The sequence below is a fragment of the Tyto alba genome, unplaced genomic scaffold, assembly GCF_018691265.1.
Source record: "Tyto alba isolate M040663 unplaced genomic scaffold, T.alba_DEE_v4.0 Super-Scaffold_12, whole genome shotgun sequence".
NCBI classification, from domain to species: domain Eukaryota; kingdom Metazoa; phylum Chordata; class Aves; order Strigiformes; family Tytonidae; genus Tyto; species Tyto alba.
In genome coordinates, this window is record NW_024881274.1 from 6,495,886 (window position 1) to 6,517,649 (window position 21,764).

General features: G+C 51.8%; 1 protein-coding gene across 4 annotated transcripts; it reads right to left on the bottom strand.

The window, feature by feature from the left end:
* Positions 1 to 5,846: 5,846 nt before the first annotated feature.
* Positions 5,847 to 20,428, bottom strand: LOC116959076 (keratin, type I cytoskeletal 14). 4 transcript variants are annotated; one of them, XM_042787263.1, is made up of 9 exons: positions 20,089 to 20,428; positions 10,260 to 10,602; positions 8,395 to 8,477; positions 7,945 to 8,101; positions 7,524 to 7,685; positions 7,304 to 7,429; positions 6,971 to 7,191; positions 6,557 to 6,606; positions 5,847 to 6,053 (listed from the first exon to the last, which is right to left on the bottom strand). In XM_042787263.1, exons 1-9 carry the CDS (start codon positions 20,388 to 20,390, stop codon positions 5,956 to 5,958), a joined length of 1,542 nt encoding a protein of 513 aa, XP_042643197.1. In that variant the 5' UTR covers positions 20,391 to 20,428; the 3' UTR covers positions 5,847 to 5,955. The 4 variants fall into 4 exon arrangements, with proteins under 4 accessions (XP_042643197.1, XP_042643195.1, XP_042643196.1 ...); XM_042787261.1 differs by having other exon boundaries at positions 10,260 to 10,555; positions 20,081 to 20,428; XM_042787262.1 differs by lacking the exons at positions 6,557 to 6,606; positions 6,971 to 7,191; positions 7,304 to 7,429; ... (2 more) ...; positions 8,395 to 8,477; positions 10,260 to 10,602 and adding exons at positions 8,133 to 8,152; positions 11,886 to 11,892; positions 16,558 to 16,778; ... (2 more) ...; positions 17,792 to 17,948; positions 18,507 to 18,589 and having other exon boundaries at positions 5,847 to 6,046; positions 19,881 to 20,428.
* Positions 20,429 to 21,764: the final 1,336 nt, after the last annotated feature.

Consider the following 21,764-nt stretch of genomic DNA (forward strand, 5'->3'; position numbering starts at 1 on the left):
ATAGTCCTCTATTTATACCATGCCTTGTGGATGCTGCCACCGGAGAAGGGCTGTTTATTCTTCCTCCTTGTGACCTGGCTAGCACTATTTTTTTTTTTTTTTTTGCAGCCGGAAATATTTCCCCAAAGGCATCTGTCTCTAGAAATCCCACAACAGAAAGATGCTTTGGTTAACAGAAGCGTGTTTCAAAACTACATCAAAAATGTTACTTCCTGAATCATCAGGTCTGACTTGTGATGACAACTAAACAGTGACACAAAAAACAACGATACCCGAGAGTGCCCGGGGAATGAAACATCATAGCAATTATCCATCCCTGACGTAGGCGAGTCTACGCGGAAAGTGAAAGCTGTGGGAAAGTCGTCCTATCTGACAGAGCCTGTTGGGGCCCTTTGTGAGCAGAAGCGAGGTGCCCCCTCCTCCAGCTGCCCTGCAGGCGGGGGCCGGGGCCGGGGACCCCCTGGACCGTGCTGCCCTGCAGGCGCCCCCGGCGAGGGCCCGTCCCGCTCCACGGGGCCCTCAGTCGAGGGAGAACCTGCCCAGGTCTGGCTCACGGGCCCGCGAAATGCTCTTCTCTTGGAGAGCACAGTGTTGCACCTGAATGTGCCACTGATTGTTTGTTTTTTCCCTTTCTCCTGCACACGTCAAAACATCCCCTTTCAGAGGGGAGATCCCATGATATTTGTTTTGACTCTTTCAAGGGCAGACAAAATATTCAAATATTTATCCAAAATAAAAGAAAATAGGATATTTCCTGAGACTCAAATGTTGCAGTTAACTATAAATATTCAGTGTCAAAAGAGAACAGCCACATAAAATGTTTCGTGAAATCTGTAGAACAATAACGTGGAGAATTTCAGAAGCAGCCTGATCTGTATAGGTCTGACCCAATTCCAACCAGCACCATGGAAATTCTCCAAATCTAATCTAGAGGAAATGTGTTACATTTAGAAAAGACACTAGAAAATATAATTTTTAAAAAGATATTAAACCTATTTTTTAGACTTGGAATTCTGAACTGAGGAAGAAGGGAAATAATTAAAATGTTTTGTCATCTGAATCTTTCATTTTATTAATGCTGTTAACACAGCCATGCTAATATTGGCTGACATTCACCCATGTGCTGTTCAGCACTGGGTTTGGCATCCAGGTCACCCGGACACATCACATAAAGGATGCGTCAGGTGCAGCCAGTTTCAGAAATATTGCTTATGCCGTTTGGGTAAATTCATTAGTCTTGATTTTATCTTGGCACCTTACATGTGGTGTGGGTTCTGTGTATGTCCATCCTTTGTTCCAGCCATAATTAGCAAGGGAAGCCCGTGCCCCGGTGCCGCGGCGTGCCTCAGCGCCGGCCAGCTCAGGGTCAGGAGGAGGCACCTCGGCCGGGGAGCAGCTCGCTGCTGGGGCCGGAGGCGGCCGGGAGCAGAACGGGGCAGAAGCTGCCTCTTTTCCGTAGCACAGCTGTAAAATTGATGCTGAGCTAACGTTTAATTTCCTTTAATTGAGAAATACATAGTCCGTCATTTTTCAATGAGAAAAATTAAAATACTAATGAGTGGGGGTTTTTTTCAATTATTGAAAACTAAGCAGAAATGCTCACATTTCTTTCTTACTTTTGAACTTCAGACCTTGCAATAGGTGTCTGTAGCCCAAGGTGATTAGAATTCCTACAGCTTTTGTAAAGGAGAATAATAATTTCACTCCTGATTTTACTGGATTTGTGTGTTCTTCACAGTAGCTTTTTTTCCTTCTCAAAATTTGAAATTTTGATTGAAAAATAGCTTTCGCTTTTACACCAGAGCATACCTCAAGATCTGCCAGCAGTTACAGTCCTCATTTTATTAAAAGAGATTTTCATATTTTTATGAGAAGATCTGTTAATGACGGTATCTGCATGCGTAATGGAAGGCTCTTTCCAGAAATAACTTTTATTGACTTCCAGACTAGAGTCTAGAGATGGAAATTTGCTCACCACAGCCTTGTAGCCAGCCACGGGCAATGCCTCTGATGAGCCACCCCCGGCTGACTTGGGAGCCCCTTGCAGACAACGCTGTGCCCCCAGGGAGCAAGAGGAGGAGAGAAATGATGGTGTACGAGGAGGATTTCCCGGCAGGCGTTTCAGAAATGGCAGTGCAGGCCTGACAAGGAAAAATTATTACTTCAAGTAACAAATGAGCAGAAAAACCTCCCCTAGGCAAAGGTGCTGCTCCCGTTTAATTAGCTTTATAAAAAATAGAAAGAAAGGAATTGTACTTCAGCTTTACATTTCCGTCTTGTACTGTGCTTCATAGGGGAGAGCAGGATGGTGGCAGGGGATGGGCACTGTGGCCTTATTTCCAAGGGTTGTTCTGCTGCACAAAATTATCAGGTTCAGAAAGGCCATGGAAATGAGAAAGAAAGATTAGATTTCCCCAGAGGGAAGTCCTTTGGTAGTCTCGGGATATTTTAAGGCTTAAGTCTGTTTCTTAAGCTAATGCATATGAAGTAGAGAAAGCGTAATGTGCCCCCAAGAGGGAGATCCAGCATTTCACGTTTTTACAGACGTTCCCGGAGTCACTGGCTGCTCCCACGTCCAAGACAACTTCCCTGGAGACTCGGTGACTCAGACACGACACCAAACGCCGCGTCCCCGCGGGCGCCCAAGCTGCTGCCCGTCACCCCGCGCGGCTGCGCGCCCAGCCCGGCGCTGGGCTGGAAGCAGCTGCCAGCGAGTGCCAGGGCGGGGGGCTGAGCGCCGGGGGCTGCCGGCGGCCGGGACACCCGCCTGGGGCTCCCGCGCGTCCCCCAGGCTGTGCCCCCGGCCCCGGGAGCCGTCCCAGGCTACAGGACAGACCTACACCCAGCCCCAGCTCCTGTCTGCTCGCTGTCGGCTAAGTTTCGGTGTTCCACCTATGGAGAATTCTTGGGTTTGCTATTTATGAAGTATTTGCTTATCTAGCTATTGATGTAATTGTCATTCCGCCTTTTTTTCTGCGTGATACTGGCTGTACCGAAACCAATCTCCATCTTGCTGATGGCACCGGGCGCTCCAGGGTGCTGAGCCCAGCTTTGCGAGTCACTCTAGGCAAATCGTTCAGCTTCAAGTCTCAATTTCATGCTTTGTAGGGTGGAAACGATAATAACAGTAATCCTTCTTCTCAAGAGCACTGTGAAAACAACTGTCTGATGCGAACATGGAGCTTTAAAGGTGGGAAACATGATACTCATTTTAAGTATTATTCATTGTAAGTATTCTTGCTATTATATACTAAGTTTGGCACTGGCACATCCCACATATTTCTCTCTGTGTCTCAGCTGATGAAATACCTTCCAAGGACGTCCTTGGTTTTCCTTTTTTTGTTTTGTTGTCCATTAAAGTTTCACCATTATTTGATTAATTTGATATTTTCCTTCTATAATTCCTTGCTGAACCCTAACAAGGCTTTTCTTGTTCTGCTTGCATCTTGCAGAAAATTTGAAAAATCCTCTCCAAAAACAGTGTTTGTCCGTCTCTTGGAATGGATAATTTGTCCATGTTTCACAGATACAAACCTCGTGTAGCAAAGAGTAGTAATAAAAAATAAATTGCCTAATAGTTATGCGGTATTTTCCTTCCTCAGAGTGCTGTAATGTAGCACAGTGATTACTTGTGCTGAGCTTGGACTTCTCTCTTGTTTGTGGTAATAGGGTTAAGTGGAGCTGTATGCAGAATTTAAGCCTTTTTCCTTGATGCAAATATATGCTGATGAATAAGGAAAACTCCTGATAGGATCCTCCCAGTGGAATCCAGTGATTACAAACCTGGGCTTTCCATCAGCTCTCCCAGCTATTCTCCCAGCTCTTCTCAGGTATTCATTTCGGGTACGTGGATATCTTACTTAGCACTGGGTGACATACCAAAGAGAGCTAAATATGCTGCTTGATAAATCCCTCCCTTGTGTCCTTTCGGCTGCAGAAGTGGCCATGGCATACTGTGCTGCCAGCAGAGCCAGATACTCTTGGACTAGCCTGTTCTTTTAGCCTCCTTGTATTTAATCCATAATGTTTGTGGTTTTCAGAAAGCCTTTCTGTATTCATACACTTGAGGCATTCTGCAGATGATGCAAAAGTTAAAAAGCTGCCATTATCAGCTGAAATACAACAAATCTCCTCTAATGGAAAAAAAAAAAAATAATCACATTTTCAGTTTAATCAGAATTTCCAGCCTGCACCCTTGCCCGTTGCCATAAAGTCTAAGTCAGCTTGATGCAAAAGTACATTGTTGCTTGATTTAGTTTTTATTTTTGAGATGGCTCTAGCTCACTTGGCTTGGGAGACTTCCTGTTTCTGCAAGGAAGGCCTCTGCTATTCCACCCAAGAAAAGCGTGCTGCGGTCAATGGACTCTGCACTCTGCTCTGTGTTTCATTTCCTACCCTTTTCCTTAATTGCTGAACAGTAATAAGAATGATAACATCTCGTCACACTCCCTTTTCTGGAAAGACCTGGCAGGTTCCCCACTTCTTCGATCACCTTCCCTCTCCTTTGCCCGTCCTGTCATGCCCAGCGTGACACCATCAGCTTTCTTCAAGAGTCTGTTCAGGCCAGGGAACGTGCCTTTGTAATTCTTCAGTAAGGACCGGGATGCCTTTTTGGAGGCTGAGGGACAATAAATCATCAGAATAATCCAAGAGACAGGCATGCTTAACTTCAGCCGCAGAAGCCCCTTCTACGTCCCTGTAAGCAAAGGGAAGCTGATTTACTGTAAACTATTAACTTTTCCTTTTGTCTAAGGCCCAAATCTGTGTTCTGGAGGCGGGTGATGAACATGAGGCCATGGTCCAAGGCTGGACAGAGCTCCCAGGCACCACCGGCGAGAAAGCGTGAAGTTGGATCTAAGTGATTCCATCGGGCTTTTGGGTCTAAAATGATTTCCTCTCCTCTCTTGCCCTCAAGACACGTTCGGCGGGCGTGCGGCCAGCGCAGCGTCCTCCGGTTCCACGGCCACACTGCGGGACGTGGGTGGGCAAAGGCCGCTGCGGTGCCTGGCTGCCAGCGCACGAGCTGCGTCACCTAATCCTGGGCGGCAGCTTGCCTGCAGACCTTGTTGACATACAGTAACTAGCTCGTGTCTTTAAAGAAGGATTTTAGCAGTGATCCACTAGATGCTATAGTGATAAAAAATGATTGCCACTCATCCCTCTCGGATTAAGCAATGGTTGCTTTGGAACTGTTAAGTGCAGCCCCAGGGCAACATGAAAAGTCCTGTATTAAGTTCTCGTACCATGTGCCTAATAGTGTGATTTAAAGGCAGTCAAAAAGGACAGAGGGCATGTATGCATACGATGTGCCAACCAGTCTGGTGCTGTGCTCGTGTCTCAGAACGGTGAACATGACAGTAGTAGTCCTGATGAAGTCATTTAAGTTCAATTTACATTAGAAAGTGATACTTTTATGATACCAAGGGTTACAGAGCTGAGCTTTATTTTGTTGGCTTTAATTATCAGTTGTGTGACACATTGACCTCAAGCATCATCCTTCCATCATTGCTGTCATTTTATATCAGACTTATCTGGTTTATGTCTCGGTCAGTCCCGTGTATTTATGAGCAATGAGTTCAGCAGAAAAAGCTGTCTCAAGTTATTTTTGTTCCAGGTGGAGCCCATATCCCTCCATTCCCCTCTCGCTGGCTTCTTCTTGTGGTTTCTTAGGACTTTCCCTGGCATGAACACACAACCCTGAGGCTTCGAGGGCTCATGTATCAGTGACAGACAAGTCTGCAATTGCATGAATGAGGAAAAAAGCTTTATTAAATGCGTACAGAGTGCCCAGTGGCACCTGCATGAAATGGGGGGAATACAGGAAGGAGGAGCAGATGAATGAAGCCGACTGCTTTCTGTGACACGACCCCGTCGCCCACGGCCTCAGCCAGTGCTTGGTGCAGCTCGCTGCTCTCTTGGGCCTGGGCTCGAGGCCCCACGGAGCTGCTTGCCCTGCTAGCGAGTGGTGAGCGCAACCTGCTCCCGGGAGGAGACCACCTTCCCGTCCTGCACCTCCTCAACGATTGTGCGGACCTGACGGGAAGATGTCATGACTGCAAAAGGAAAACGGACAATTATTCAGAGGGCAGCAAGGAGGGAAGTTTCTTAGCACACTATCAGATATTGCGTCTTTTTCAGTAGATGTCAGAAATTCCGCAGGGTACTGGAAAAATGCTGTTTTAAACAACCCTGCGTTGGCTAGGGAGAGGGAAGAGCAGGCTGATGGGAAAGCCCAAGAAAGGAAAAGCCACGCTTCTTAAATGTGTGGTGTCGCTTGATTCTTCAGGTCTGTGTAAAGCCAGGACGCTGGCTCCTCAATCACAAGGCCCGTTTAGGGCAAATCATTCTTGTGGTAAAGTCCCTTCCTGACAGCTTTTTCCTGTGGTCAGCAGCTGTAAGATGCACACAAGCTCTCTTGACAGCTGTCACTGATCGAGCCAGCAAGGTGGCACAGCGCGCCCGAGGAGTGATTTTCACTCCATCAGTCGGGGGGCTGCTCTAAAAGCAGCTCTCAGAGCTGTTTGTTATAAATGAGCGTGGCAAGACAGGTTCTTACCATCTCTGCCCGAGTGTGAGGACATCGCGGAGGAATACTGGGAAGAGATGCTACGAGAGAAGGAGAAAAACAAAGAGAAGTTTAGGAACAAACTCTTTTTTGTTGTTGTTGCATAAGCTCTGCATTCAGGCAAGAGGAAAACAGAAAAGGCTCAGCAGCTCCTAAAACTACCGCTCTGCCCAGCGTCTCCCGGAGGGCAGAGGGGCCACTGCCCCCCCCAGCCCGGAACGGTGCCCGCGAGAGCCGCGCACTGCAGACAGGACCCAGGGACAGAACCGCTGGGCAGCGGGGCTGCCGTGAGCGTGGAGATGGACCCTGAAAGCTGCCACTGGACCGAGTCCCCGGGCAGCACATTCCGTGTCCGCCACCCGTCCCCTCCCGGAGCGCCGGCCCCAGCGCAGCCCCGCTACGTACTGGGCGTCCTCGCCCTCCAGCAGCCGGCGGTACGTGGCGATCTCCTGCTCCAGGCGGCATTTGACGTCCAGCAGGACCCTGTACTCGTGGTTCTGGCGCTCCATGTCGCAGCGCAGCTCGGCCAGCTGCTCCTCCACGCTGGTGATCAGCCCCTGCAGCTGGGCCAGCTGGGTGCCGTAGCGGGCTTCCGTGTCGGCCAAGGTGCCCTCCAGCGCCGCTTTCTGCGCGCAGAGGAGAGGGACGGGCTCAGGGGGGCCCGGGGGGCGGCGGGGCTGGGGGCACCCGCGCGGCCCCCGGCCCGCGCCCCCCTGCGAGGGGGCCGGCCCCTCGTACCGTGCTGAGCTGGGACTGCAGGTCGATCTCCAGGCTCTGGATGGTGCGTCGCAGCTCCGTGATCTCCGTCTTGCCGCTCTGAAGCTGCTCCGTGTTGATGGCCACCTCCCGGTTCAGCTCCTCCGTCTGCAAGCGGGCAAACCCGCGCCGTTAGGGCACCGGCGAGCGGGCACAGCCCCGGGCCCCGCGCGCCCCGCGGCACGGCCGGCAGCCAGCTCACCTTGCTGAAGAACCACTGCTCGGCGTCCCTGCGGTTCTTGTCCGCCAGGCTCTCGTACTGCTCCCGCATCTCGGCCAGGATCTTGGTGAGGTCGATGCCAGGAGCAGCGTCCATCTCCACGCTGATCTCGCCACCCACCTGCCCGCGCAGGGCATTCATCTCCTGCCACACGAGACGCACAGGGTACATGTCAGAGTGAAATCAGTGTATCATCGTGACAAATTTCTTATTTGCACCCAGCACACCAACCCCACAGACCTGGAGGTCTCTCTGAAAGGATTGTTTCCCTCCCCCTTGCCCTCTTGAGTGTCTCACGACACCCCTAATCGCCCAGATGCTCCTGCGTGTTTGACCTGACCACTTTCCACTGTGCACAAGCTACATTTTGTAGGTCCCAGTCTGAGCCCGGCTCTGTGCTCACCTCCTCATGGTTCTTCTTCAGATAAGCCAGCTCCTCCTTCAGGTTCTCGATCTGCATCTCCAGGTCAGCTCTGGCCAGGGTCAGCTCATCCAGGACCCTGCGCAGGCCGTTGATGTCGGCCTCCACGCTCAGGCGCAGAGCCTGCTCCGTCTCAAACCTGGGGGGACACACGCACACACACAGCTGATACCGGTTTTTTCTTGTTGTCCTTTCCCAGTTTGGCATATTTATGCCAAGCATCTTTTATTAAATGTGCATGCACAGCTCCCCACAGTGCAGGAATGTCAAGGCAATGCTGGTCCAGGAAGAGATGTACCCTTCCCAATTGTCACACTCCTAGTGAGCAGTGACCTGGTGGAGCAACCTCAGTTGCCGAAAGCAAAGAAAAGCTTTAAACAGAGTGGCTTTTCCCTCCCTTCCCATAGGAGCTCTCAAAGGCATTGGACTTACTTGGTTCTGAAGTCATCCGCTGCCAGCCTGGCATTGTCAATCTGTAAGACGATGTTGGCATTTTCCACAGTTGCAGCAAGAATCTGGAGGGGGATAAAAGAAAACTAGAGAGTGAAAAAGTACTTCCAAAAAATGCCACACTGCTGCCTGAATTCCCGTTCAGAAGGACTGGAGCAGCACCCAACCTCCTGCCCGCGGGGCTGGACTCCCACATGGACTCTGCAAAGACACACAGGCTACTCGTGCTCCACCTCTCGTTGGCACCGAGTCCGCCGCGTGAAGACGCTGGCACGCACCCATGCCACAGCCTGCTGTCCCCGCTGGGGCGGCATCTCCAGGGGCTCACACCACGCTCGGGGCTCTGCCTGGCCGTGCTGAGCAACCCAGCTGGGAAGGAAAAAGGGGTTGAGGAAGGAGTGGCTTGTGCCTGAATTGTTTTGCTTTCGTAATTACACCTGAGGTGCAAATTCTTGTTCTGGGATTTTGAAAATGATTGGCCATTTAATGAGCAGTAATTTCTGTAGCCACAAGCTAATAAAAAGCTCTCGCTGAGTTCTGATGCTTCAGGGGATATCCAAGCAGTAATCCAGGAATATGGATGTGGTAATTTCCCAGTTGTGGTACGGAAGGGGAGGGAAGGGTCTGCCTCCCTCTGGATCATGAGCAGAGGGTTTCTGTGAGACCCAGCACTTCATTGCTCAAATCTGGAGACAGCATCTGCCTCCACATGTTTCTGTGCTCCAGATCAGAGCACACCTGACAAGCTGGAATTTGAAGAGAAGTTTTGTGCATCAAGGCAAGAGCTCTTCACCCCGAGGTGAAGCCCAAGAGAAGGGTTAAAGGACTGAAAAATGCTAGGTATGTGATTGCCCCCAGGGGCTGACCCCTGAGCCTGCAGTCCTGCCCCATTTCCCTGGAATTTACTCTCACAGACAGGTACTGTCATTACTCAACCGCCCACGCCTCCATCCCCTGAGCTTACTAAGGATGCTGTCACCACACACGTAGGCAGTGGTGAAGGACCAGGCAATCAGCTCCGGATGAGTAATGTGGGCAGGGGGAGAACAGCGATGGCAGGCGGGAAGGGAAGGACAGGTTCTGGTGCTTTTGTTCAAGGGCCTTTGCCTAAAATCAGCCAGGGAGCTGCTAAGAATAAAGAAAGAAGCTTGGCCATGATTTCCTCCACTGCATTTTAGAGCAGGGCACACACTTGACTTCTGCACCTCTGAAGCCGCCTACCACAGCCCAGTATGTTCCGACTCCTGGATTTCACTCGTGTCTATGTTTGCACCTCCCAAAGAACAACCATCCCATAGTGCAGTTTCTTTCTTTCTTAACCTCTACCTTGAGCCTCCTATCAGGCTACAAAAGATGTGATCTGTAGGATATTTATGAGAATGACTTATCATCTCCATTTGCATATCGTTCAGTGGTGAACAGTGCCAAAGAGATAGCGTGTCCCTGCCTGCAGAGTGCTTCATCGGGAGCCCGGCGGAGGGAGCACATACGTGGGACATAGGAAGCATCGAGGAAGGGCAGGGGAGGACCGGCGTGGCAGCACGCTCCCCGTGGCGTCGGGCAACCTGAACCAATGTCTGGCCACTGCCTCCTGCTTTCCTGCCCTGCCTTTCTCCCCGCCCTGAAGCAGTCAGTAGAAGACCCATCTTTGTGCCTTGTGCAGGACATGACCAAGAAACTGCTGTTCATAAACTATGACTGTTATTTCCAAGAATGCTTTTTCTGTTTTCCCATCTCAGACCAATTACCGGTCATTTGTTAATATGCTTCCCTTCAGCTTGTAGGAACAGGGTCATCTTTTTCAAAGTGACTCTAATGAAGATGTCTTGGTAATCACAGCGTCCTACCTTGTTCCTGAGCTCCTCAATAGTCCTGTAGTAGGGGCTGTAGTCACGGTCTGGACCAGGTCCCTGCTTCTTGTACCATTCCCTGATCTTGACCTCCAGGTCCGTGTTGGCCTCCTCCAGGGCACGCACTTTGTCCAGGTAGGCGGCCAGGCGGTCGTTGAGGTTCTGCATCGTCTCCTTCTCGCCAGCCGGGAGGATGCCATCGCCGCCCCCAAAGCCGCCCCCAAAGCCGCCCCCAAAGCCGCCCCCAAAGCCAGCCCCATAGCTGCCCCCAAAGCCACCGCCGAGGCCCCCTCCTACGCTGCTGCAGTAGCTGCCCCCGTAGCCACTTCCGAGCCCCGAGACGATGCGGGAAGAGACGGAGTAGCTGCCAGAGGCGCCGTGGACGCTGGGGGCTCTGTACCCTCCTCCCCCAACACGCACGGAGGAGAGCCTGCTGGAGCCTCCACCCAGGCCACCGAACCCCTTGAGGGAGGTGGAGGAGGAGTATTGCCTGACCGTGGTGCTCATGGCGAGGGCTGGCGGGGGCTGGCGGGCTGCGGAGAGACACCCGGCTCGGCAGCGCAGGCAGCGAGTGCTCGCTTCCCCCGGCCGGGAGCCCTTTATAGCCCGGGCGGGAGGCGTTGCCGGCGCTTTTTTTTTTTTTTTTTGTTGCATTCCCGATGATTTTCATCACTCCTAAAATCCGAGCCAACTTCCAGAATCGTCATTTTTGCCTTTGTTCTATTAATGCTTTTTGTCATATTCCACTAGAAACTTTTTATCTCACAAAGGGCGTCTTTATGATTCTTCCGTTTCCAAGTAAATAGTCAGGTGTGATTCAAAGTAGGACACTCCTAGCTCAGGGCTACATTTTAATACTGCTTTGTACTGTTAGCTCTGAAACAGAGCTGTTCAGACAGCGTTTCGATGGAGTATGTCAGCATCTCCTTTACTGTCTCTTTTTGTCCCAGCTCCTACGGTTTCCTGTCTGTCCCTGGGCCGTACACACAGCACACCTGCAGGGACAACAGCCGTGCCATGAAACCCTGAATGTACACCTCCAGTCCCGTGAGTAAATGGTGCTAGAAGGAACTTGGCTACCAAGCCTGGAAATACAAGTCTGCTCTTTTATCCACAGAGAGGGATGTTCTGTAACGAAACAGCAATGCAAAGGGAGTTCATGCTTCAGGGCTCATTCGGTTCTTCGCTTCGTTGCAGAGACCACCCAAGAGTGGAGGAATACGAACAGGCAATAAGCAGGGGATGTTTTGTGTTCTTTTCTGTGAACGAGAGCCTGGAAGACCATCCAGAAAGGGCAGGGTATGGCTACTAGATGGCATAACTTATAAATTTTAAGATGCTCCAGGAAAAAAATGTGGAATAGCATGAAGTAAATGAAGGATGTAAGGAAAAAAGCTGCTGGTCTCTAAGCACGGTGAACAAGAGCGCAAAGTTGACAGTAACATATCTTAGCAGCTAATGCTAACGATGTTTTCTGTGATGAACATCTCAATCAGTTGTGACCAGGGAGGGCAACTTCAGTGTGAGTTTGGAGTTTATGGCTCCCATGTAAACAGAGCTTCAGGAGAGGAACCGGTTGCCTCTGAAGAGCAAAAAGGCTCAAGAACCGGGTGCACCAGGCACGGTCAAGCTCCGCTGTCTGTTCTCTGTGCTGACCTTGCGTCACGGGCAGAAACCACAGATCGGAGTGTCACTAGCTAATAACGCAGGGTGTGGAGGGGAAGATATTTTTCTTGTGTGTACACAGTGAATTGTTTGACTGTCTTTGCAGACAGGCCCCAACAACCCCTTCCCAACAGCCAAGTTCTTCCTTAGATCATCTGCCAAAGGAGGGGGGAAAGAGTATGGAAATAAGGAACAAAGGTACGTTTCTGAGTAGCTTTAAAGAGCACGACTCCCTCCCCTCTATCTGGGGAAAGCTGGAACCGATACGGGAGTGGGATGTGTCCTTGGAATATCGGGAGTTGGCTGCAGTGGAGGAGCCACTGGGGAATGGAGACAAGTCTGTACGACTCGGAGATCTGGAGAACTGGAATCTCCACCGTGTTTGCTCTGGCCGGAGGACGGGCTCAGGCTCTTGGCGGCAGCAGCTTCGTGTCGCGCCAGCGGCAGGAGTCGGGCGCGGAGCCAGGGACGCCCACTCTCTGCTCGTCCTCCCCAGGTGTGGACGGCAGAGGCGCAGCAGCGTGGGGCGGCCGGGGGCTGTAGCTGTGAGGAAGGTGCTTTCTCCCACCTTCATCTCCTCACCTTCACCCGGGCGATGCAAAAGGGCAGAACCCGGGGTTTGTCCGTGCTGCATGTGGCGGTGGCACGGAGAAAGGCGAATGTCAGTGATAAAAACAGCACAGAGCCCCCCTGCGAGTCCAAAGCCTCAGCCTTGTCAGGAGCAAAGCCTTGCAGAGCGGCCAGCCGGAGCGATCAGCTCCCCACAGACCGGCTGTAGGATGAATTGCTGTCACGTTACAAGCTTAACAGCATATTCTTTCTTTATGTGAAATTGCCTTTTCTTTCATCTTTTGTTTCCTATTTAACTGCTGTGTCATAAAAATACACATTGCCCAAAATATCTATGATATTTTTATAATACCACAAGGCAGCAATTAAAATCATGAAGTGTTAATTAAGACTTAAAACAACATATTAAAAATTCTAAGACATTATTTACATGAGCTCACATAGAACACAACCACAAATGGCTGCATATTGTTTGTATCACACTCTCTTTTAAATGAAAGGCTGACTATTAAGTCAGATTCTGCCTCTGTTTCATGAGCACATGCACCCTGTCAGTCTATTTTTTATACATTTCAAATTCAGAATGCCGGCTCTATGGCATACCAGTAAGTTCACAGTAGCACCCTGGTGTTTAAACATGCAATCCTGTCCTACTTCAGGAGGAAAACGGAGGCAAAGCTCTGGCTCCAAACATATTTATCAGCAGGCCCAGTAGATGAACCTACCTGGGCAAAACCACCTCTCTGTTTATTTTAGTGAGTTTATAAAGTTTGCCCCAGTACCAAATTACCATAGGAAAGTTCCCTAAAATTAGCTGAGAAGCCACACCTTAATGTCTCTTTCTAAAGTGGTCTTTTATGTCAGATGAACTCAGTGTACCCTGAGAAGTCAAAACTTCTTTCTGGAATAAAATACCACTTTCTGAAACCTGCCTCAAGCTGCCGCTGCCTGTCTGCATAAGCCACCGCCTGCAGCTCCCTCCTCTATGGGTTTCTTGAGGTCAGGACTAATTATTAATGCTTAAGGCAGGAGAGAATCAACATCTGTTTTCCACACCTCCCTCGCAATTTGCAGTAGCAGGAGTAATAATACTTTGCTAACAAAATCCCCTGCTTTAACGAGTGATTAAAACAGGGGATTTTGTTAGGGAAGTATTACTTGTCTCTATAGCAATGCGGGTGCGCCCAGATGTTTCCAGGAGAAAAGTTTAAAGCAGGCATGAATTCCAGTGAGGCACCTTCAGCATCCCCACGCCGGGTGTCGCAAGGGGCACAACCACCGCGGGGATCCCAGGGGAGCTGCAAGAGGTGGTGCTGGTCCCTGCAGCATCCACGGGGAGAACGGGGGGACCCTCAGCGGGGACCTGGGGACCCCCAGCTGCTCACTGCAGGCCGGGTCTGTCCCTACCTGAGCCTGGGCTGCTCCACGCCCGCGCCCCTCCAGCCCCGGGGCCCGGGGGGTCCCTGGGGTGGGGGCCCGGTGCTGTGCGGGGCTCCCTCGCTGGGGTGGGGGAGTGGGGAGCGCGCCGGCCGTGCGACGGCAGAGGTGCCGTGGCTGGAGGTGCCTCGGGTCAGGAGCTGTGCCGTTATTTGCCGCGGCCCAGCCGTGATGCACCGTGACGGCGTGCAGGGCCAGGGCGGTGGGAGCCGCTCTCCCGACCACGGCGCTCCCGCACTGGGCTGTGTTTACGTGTCCTTTGGTGGAATCGGTGTGGAAATGAGATCCCTGTTCGTCCGTGGCGAGCTTCAGAACCGGAGCCATCCCTACCGCGGGTCGGTGGACGCTGGGAGTGCTTCAAGCCGGCTGGCTGAGGGCTGCTCGCAGGGCGCATGGGGCAGCTGGCGCCGCGCACGAGCCGGGGAGGCCAGGGGGGATACAGCAGCGTGGCCACAGCACGGGGTGCCTACGGACTGTGCATCCCTGCTAGCTCAGCTTGTGGTGCAGATGATGCACTCCAGGGATCCTTTCAACATTTAAAAAAAAAAAACAAAAAAACAAAAAAACCAAACCACCTGAATTCTCTCTTATCTCCCCACAAAATCCAGGCATATTTTCTGGAAAGGGGTCTTAAAACTGTGTGGCCAGCTCTATCACACACATTCAGTAGCGTTTCTCTGAATCATCCCATCGACTTAGAAGTTGGATTTATGAAGTAATAAAAGCGTCAGAATCCAGCCAAGAATGTGTCTGAACTGGCTTTCCAGGAACGGCTGGGCCAGCGTGAACCTCTGCGTCAGGAGCAGCCGCTGGCAGCCAGCAGGCCAGAAGTAACTCCCAGAAGAGTTTTATTCTTTTTTGCTTGTATAGACCATACCCACCACTTACCATCGCTTGTTCTCCTCACCCGTCAGCGGTGCCTTTGAGAGCAAGAATTAAACTAAGCTGAGTTTGTATTTCTGGAGGGGCGTCAGCTGGTGTATCCCTGCCACATCTACAGCTTAACTTCATTCTAGCACAGAGCCGTTCTCCGGGCTGCACAGCAACGGCTGAGGCAGAGCTGGGAGGGGAATCGTTTGCAGGGTCCTGGCTGGAGGACCTGGGCTTTGTTGACCTTCTTGCTGGGACTCGCTGAGTTAAGAGCTCCAGCTCTGCTGCTGCTGGGTATGGCAGCCGGGGAGGCAGCACCTCGTCCCGGCCTGGACGTCACAGTGCCACACCTGAGATGAAACACGGGGACCCCCAGGAGTTTCCCCTCCCGCAACCCCTGGGATCTGTTCCTTTGCAGACCTTCACCCGCATCAGCTGTGGTCCCTGCAGCAGCCGGGTCTCGGCTATTACAGACGTGTAGGTGTGCTGGCCCCCCATCCGCGTACTAAGGAGGGAGAATATCGCTCCTTCCCGGGAGGAGCTTCGTCCTACAGCTCCGGGAGTGAGACAGCCTGGCTCCTCAGAGCAACGAGACAAGACCCCGGTTTGCACGAGCGCAACGAAAAGCTTTATTTGAGTTCTGAGCGCGGCATAGCGCTTAGAGAAAGGGTGAGGGAAGCAGGGCTGTGATAAAAAGAGAAGATGCTTGTTTTCGTGAGCCACGGAGCCAGAGCACCTAAGCTGGAATCTCCTTGTGCTTTGCTCTGCGAGGTTTGCAGCAAACCACGCAGCCACCTTAGTGGGCAGCCTGGGTGATCTGCTCACGGGAGGAAATCACCTTCCCATCCTGGACTTCCTCAAAGATTGTGCGGATTTGACGGGTAGTTACAGGTACTATGACAGAGAAAGAAGGAACCGTTATTGACAGGGAAGGATGGAGGAGCTGTCCTAAAGATTTTCATGGGTAGATTTGTTATTACCAACCACTGCTCAGAAACCCAATATAACCACCACCTTCCTGCCCCTAAATACCTTATTGTATAGATTCAATCTGCACAGATAATCTTCTGAAACATGTTTTGGTGTATCATAAGAGTGGTTTATGTCAATTTACATTTTGAAAAGATAATAAAATAATAATTTTAGTAAATTAGTAGAAAGAGTCTGTGCTAAGAAGGTGACTAAGGATATGACAGAGCTATGTGTGATCAGTGCTTCAGCCAACACATGTTCTTACCTTCTTTCACAGACTGCGAGATGTAGTGAGAAGACATGCTACAGGAGGAGAAAAGGGAAAGAATGGTCAGAAACAGAGAAAAAAAGTGAGTAGTCTCTGGGACAAAATCATTATTTAAAATCCTGCCTTTTCTTCTTGCACCAGTATGTGATTGAAAATGCCTTTTGGAAACTGCCTAGTGATAAAATTGAAAGGCAGGAACTGGAAAGGATGTGTGTGTGCCACGGGGATTCAGACAGAATGGCAGCAGGCAGCCCCGGCGGGGGAACCTGCTCCCTGCCCCGATCACACGGAGGCGGGAGGGGCGGGAGTGGATCCGGGGATGCTGCAGCGCCGTGATACCCGCTGGGCGGCTCTAGGCCAGTAGGAGCAAAAAGGGAGACCCTCTTGCATGCTCTGGCTCAGGAAACGGCTTCACAGGATCCTCCAGGGAAGGCAGGTGGCTCAGTTTTTATTTCCTTGGCTACTACCCATCCCCTCCCGGGGCGCCGGCCCCAGCGCAGCCCCGCTACGTACTGGGCGTCCTCGCCCTCCAGCAGCCGGCGGTACGTGGCGATCTCCTGCTCCAGGCGGCATTTGACGTCCAGCAGGACCCTGTACTCGTGGTTCTGGCGCTCCATGTCGCAGCGCAGCTCGGCCAGCTGCTCCTCCACGCTGGTGATCAGCCCCTGCAGCTGGGCCAGCTGGGTGCCGTAGCGGGCTTCCGTGTCGGCCAAGGTGCCCTCCAGCGCCGCTTTCTGCGCGCAGAGGAGAGGGACGGGCTCAGGGGGGCCCGGGGGGCGGCGGGGCTGGGGGCACCCGCGCGGCCCCCGGCCCGCGCCCCCCTGCGAGGGGGCCGGCCCCTCGTACCGTGCTGAGCTGGGACTGCAGGTCGATCTCCAGGCTCTGGATGGTGCGTCGCAGCTCCGTGATCTCCGTCTTGCCGCTCTGAAGCTGCTCCGTGTTGATGGCCACCTCCCGGTTCAGCTCCTCCGTCTGCAAGCGGGCAAACCCGCGCCGTTAGGGCACCGGCGAGCGGGCACAGCCCCGGGCCCCGCGCGCCCCGCGGCACGGCCGGCAGCCAGCTCACCTTGCTGAAGAACCACTGCTCGGCGTCCCTGCGGTTCTTGTCCGCCAGGCTCTCGTACTGCTCCCGCATCTCGGCCAGGATCTTGGTGAGGTCGATGCCAGGAGCAGCGTCCATCTCCACGCTGATCTCGCCACCCACCTGCCCGCGCAGGGCATTCATCTCCTGCCACACGAGAGAAACACATCATCAGGCAATCCAGCAACCAGCGTATAAAGCTGCTCTTCTTAAGATAGAGTTCTTCAGGACAGGTAGCACCCTTCGGCAGCTATTTCTGGGACAGATCAACAGGGAGCAAACTGGGACCTTTGCTCTGCAATCAGAAACAAAATAGTCCAATTTCTTAACAGATTTCCCTTTGAGTTAATTCTTCGGAGGATAAATCAGAGCCTGTAGCTGGCTTCGTTTCTCAGGAGATAGACCTTCCAGGCCTGAACCTGCTGGGACTGTTAATAAATGTCTAACAGCTACAGCGGATGTTACTGAAATAACCAGTGGTGAATGGATTCTATCCAGGCTTCAGAGGGGATGACTGTTAGCCAGAATGCATCACCTCTACTTCCTTACCAGCACTTCTCATCTTCCCTCCCAGCAGTTCAAAACTCAGCATAGACTTAAAGGTTGGACCAGACCTCATATTTCTGGGCCCGGTCTGGACTTTTTTGAGCCTGGCTCTGTGCTCACCTCCTCGTGGTTCTTCTTCAGATAAGCCAGCTCCTCCTTCAGGTTCTCGATCTGCATCTCCAGGTCAGCTCTGGCCAGGGTCAGCTCATCCAGGACCCTGCGCAGGCCGTTGATGTCGGCCTCCACGCTCAGGCGCAGAGCCTGCTCCGTCTCAAACCTGGGGACACAAAAACAGCCATGAACGTTGCAGGAGATCTTGCCCAGCCGGGGACAGAGCACCTCGGTTTGTTGTTCCCTTCCTCCATGCTGCTGCTGGCCTCGTGGCAATACTGCACGAGCCCGCGGGTGGAGGGACAACCTGCTGATGTGAATGCTAGTGAACGCAGGGGAGCAACTGAGAAATCAGTGTCCATCCGAGTCCATAACATCCCCTTGCTCCTGATATCCCTGGGCTTTGTCACTGGGTCTGGGCTTTGCTGAGCTTTACACACACAAGGTAAATTCACCACAGAGGCACAGTGCAAGTTCTCTGCAACAGGAGAGGTCGTACCACAGAGGAACAAGCAATGGGAATAAAATAGTGACGTTTTGGATGGAAGCAAAACAATCCCTAAGCCCCTGTAAGATTTAGGTAACCATCTGCTTCGGAAATTACACCTGCATTTTGGAGGCTTTGTTTCCACATTGCCTTTTTGGGGTTTGGATGGGATTTTCTCCTCATTTCATCAAACGTCTCTGCAGACTTTGTTCCATTTTTCCAGGAAATGTGGCTTACTTGGTCCTGAAGTCATCGGCTGTCAGCCTGGCATTGTCAATCTGCAGGAGGAGGTTAGCGTTGTCAACTGTGGCCACCAGGACCTGGAGAGTGGAGGATACAGAAGCACTAAATGAATGTCAGGAACCCCTGGCTGACTGAGCGATGGGAGCACAAGTGAGACTGTCGGGACAGGAAGAGTTCTGGGGAAGTCTGGGCTTTCCTTAGCAGAGGCAGGACAAGTGAGACACGGGTGAGACTCACTGCAGGAAGGGGCTGATTCCTCTGTGACCTCCCTTTCCAAAAATCCGTCAGTAAGGATTTCAAAAGGCAGCATGAAGCCACGTAAGATGTGTGAGATCTGACGATGGCATTTGTTCCCATGCTTCAGGGCAGGTGCTGATTGTGCAAGGGTCAAGGAGGAACCTCCTGCTCCCCCTCCACAGCACCCAGCGGCTCTTCTGGCAGGACAGAGGGACCAGGAGGGTGCTTGTGCTTGGTAAACCTTGTGCCCATTTGCTCTGGGATGGATTTTTAATTTCTTGACTGCAAAAATGGAACAAAATGCAGTGAGCAGGTGCCTACAGCTTCTGATTTTTGTATTACAAAACCAGGAGCAAATAATCTACACTGGGAGAAGATTTAAGTCAGAGTTTGGGAAGACATCTGTTACGGGGCCAAGGAGAGGGGGAGAAAATGGATTCCCTGCATCATTTGCCAGCAATCCTGCAGCTCCAGCTGTGCACTGCCTTCCTTCATGTTCACTGGGACAATTCATATGTAAGAAGTAACAGAGAAGAAGAAAGTCAACTCTTGAGTACTTCCTGCAAAATGGAGTGATGGGAATCAAATCAGATCTGAGACAAATCCTCTCAGAGCTGCCTGGGTTGGTGGGTTTGCATCAAGGCTGGCCCTGGGGCAGTAGCTGCCAAGAGGAGGCAAAAAAATCATTCTTGGCCAGTTCTATATTTTCTCTTCAGCACCTAAATCACATCAATAAGGAGAAGCTGAAACAAGTTTGCAAACTCTTTGACTGAATGTTTACAAATATGACATCAATGTTTCACAGTCTGTGCACACCTGCAACTTTCCCTGCACATTCATCTTAAACTCCCCAAAAATATGCCTTAGCAATTCAGACTTGTCTCTTATTCTTCATTTTTGCATTACGTCCTTTTACAGCTTCTTCTTCCAATGAAAACTCCCATTTGTTCCATCTAGAAGGATGTAATCAAAAGCTGAGATTGAGACATCTCTGAATTTCCAGTCTGGCGCCCTGCATGTGCATTTGATTTACATCGTAGTTAGTGTTTACTACATCCAGAGGTAGCAGTCAGTGCTTCTGCTTCCTCTCTGATAACAAGAGGTCCCAGTGCGTTACTCACAGCGTCCTACCTTGTTCCTGAGCTCCTCGATAGTCCTGTAGTAGGGGCTGTAGTCACGGTCTGGACCAGGTCCCTGCTTCTTGTACCATTCCCTGATCTTGACCTCCAGGTCCGTGTTGGCCTCCTCCAGGGCACGCACTTTGTCCAGGTAGGCGGCCAGGCGGTCGTTGAGGTTCTGCATCGTCTCCTTCTCGCCAGCCGGGAGGATGCCATCGCCGCCCCCAAAGCCGCCCCCAAAGCCGCCCCCAAAGCCGCCCCCAAAGCCAGCCCCATAGCTGCCCCCAAAGCCACCGCCGAGGCCCCCTCCTACGCTGCTGCAGTAGCTGCCCCCGTAGCCACTTCCGAGCCCCGAGACGATGCGGGAAGAGACGGAGTAGCTGCCAGAGGCGCCGTGGACGCTGGGGGCTCTGTACCCTCCTCCCCCAACACGCACGGAGGAGAGCCTGCTGGAGCCTCCACCCAGGCCACCGAACCCCTTGAGGGAGGTGGAGGAGGAGTATTGCCTGACCGTGGTGCTCATGGCGAGGGCTGGCGGGGGCTGAAGGGCTGCGGAGAGACACCCGGCTCGGCAGCGCAGGCAGCGAGTGCTCGCTTCCCCCGGCCGGGAGCCCTTTATAGCCCGGGCGGGAGGCGTTGCCGGCGCTTTTCGTCACCCCTGACAGCCAGAGCCAAATTCCAGAATCATCATTTTTCTCTTCCCCGATTTCACGTCTTTTGTCACATCCCACTAGAAGCACTACGGCACACACAGGATCTCCTCCTTCCGCTTTAGTTCCCAGCACCCAGCGTGATTCAGACCGAAGGCTCCTTGCTCATGGCTATGTTTTAGCATTTCTCTGTTGCACCTGAGCCGCAGAGGTGCTCGCTCCAGCTCCACCCCGCTGCTCCTCCTTGAAGTAACACAAGTGGATCCTCTGTGATATGCCAAGTTGCCCGCAAGTGTCTTATATCATTAAAAATCTACAAATCTATTTATTTGCTTCTTTAAAGAGTCTAAAGCCAACAAAAGCTGCTGACTTAAGAGCTCTGCACATCCATAATCTTTATATGGGCCGACCCAAAGCCAGATGGAAATGTTCCCGCCGGGACCTCCATCCCAGGGCAAGCACAGACCTGGCGGTATCTGTGTACTGATACTGTATTTGGCAGGAGTCTTGTAGCTCAAAAGAGAAGAAACTCCAGTAATTTCTGCTTATGTGCTGGTCTGGGGTGAATCTCTCTACAGAGACTGGAAAGTCCCTACAACAGTGGTTTTTCAGGCAGTTTAAAAGGCAGATGTCTGATGTTTCCCAATGGCACCTGCTTTGCTGCATCACCTTTCACAAGCTCCACGGAAGCAGTCTGACTTCTCAAAGGTTTCTAGAAGCTAAAAACTTCTGTGCCACAATTTATTGTATGACATTGCTGAGGCAAGTTTGAATGCTTAAATAGTCTAAATCAGAGAAAAAGAATTTGAAGCTGCATTAGATACCCACTGCCAGGACACGTTACGTGCAACTTCCAATGGGAAGAGTGATCAGTCCTTATCAGGGTTTATGCCCGTGTGCAGATAGGCTTTTTCTACAGATTTGCAGCTACAAGACACAATGCTAGTGTAACTCGGCAGGACCAGCAGCGCCTGCATCAAAAGTACTGATGGGCAAAGTGCAACCCAGGCAGCAGTGAGGAGCTGGAACACCGCGACCACCTGCGAAGCAGAGGGTTTAAACAGGACAATGCAGAAGAGATGTAGAGATGAGGCAATGCAGCCACCCTGATAGCCACACCTGCATCGTGCTATTAAGGGATTGAGCATAGTGATTATAGTAATGCAGCTGGACAGGTATTAGCGTGAAAAAAAGCAGCAGAGAACTAGGAAGGGAGACACTGCACTGTTTTATTCTTTGTTGGGAAA

What these genes read in the sequence shown, in the direction of transcription:
- LOC116959076 (XM_042787263.1), bottom strand. Translation starts at nt 20,390, where the DNA reads ATGAGCACCACGGTCAGGCAATACTCCTCCTCCACCTCCCTCAAGGGG. An exon ending in TTTGGGGGCGGCTTTGGGGG is followed by an intron (nt 10,603 to 20,088) that starts CGGCGATGGCAT and finishes TTCCCGCATCGT; the next exon opens with CTCGGGGCTCGGAAGTGGCT. An exon ending in TGCAGTCCCAGCTCAGCACG is followed by an intron (nt 7,192 to 7,303) that starts GTACGAGGGGCC and finishes CTCTGCGCGCAG; the next exon opens with AAAGCGGCGCTGGAGGGCAC.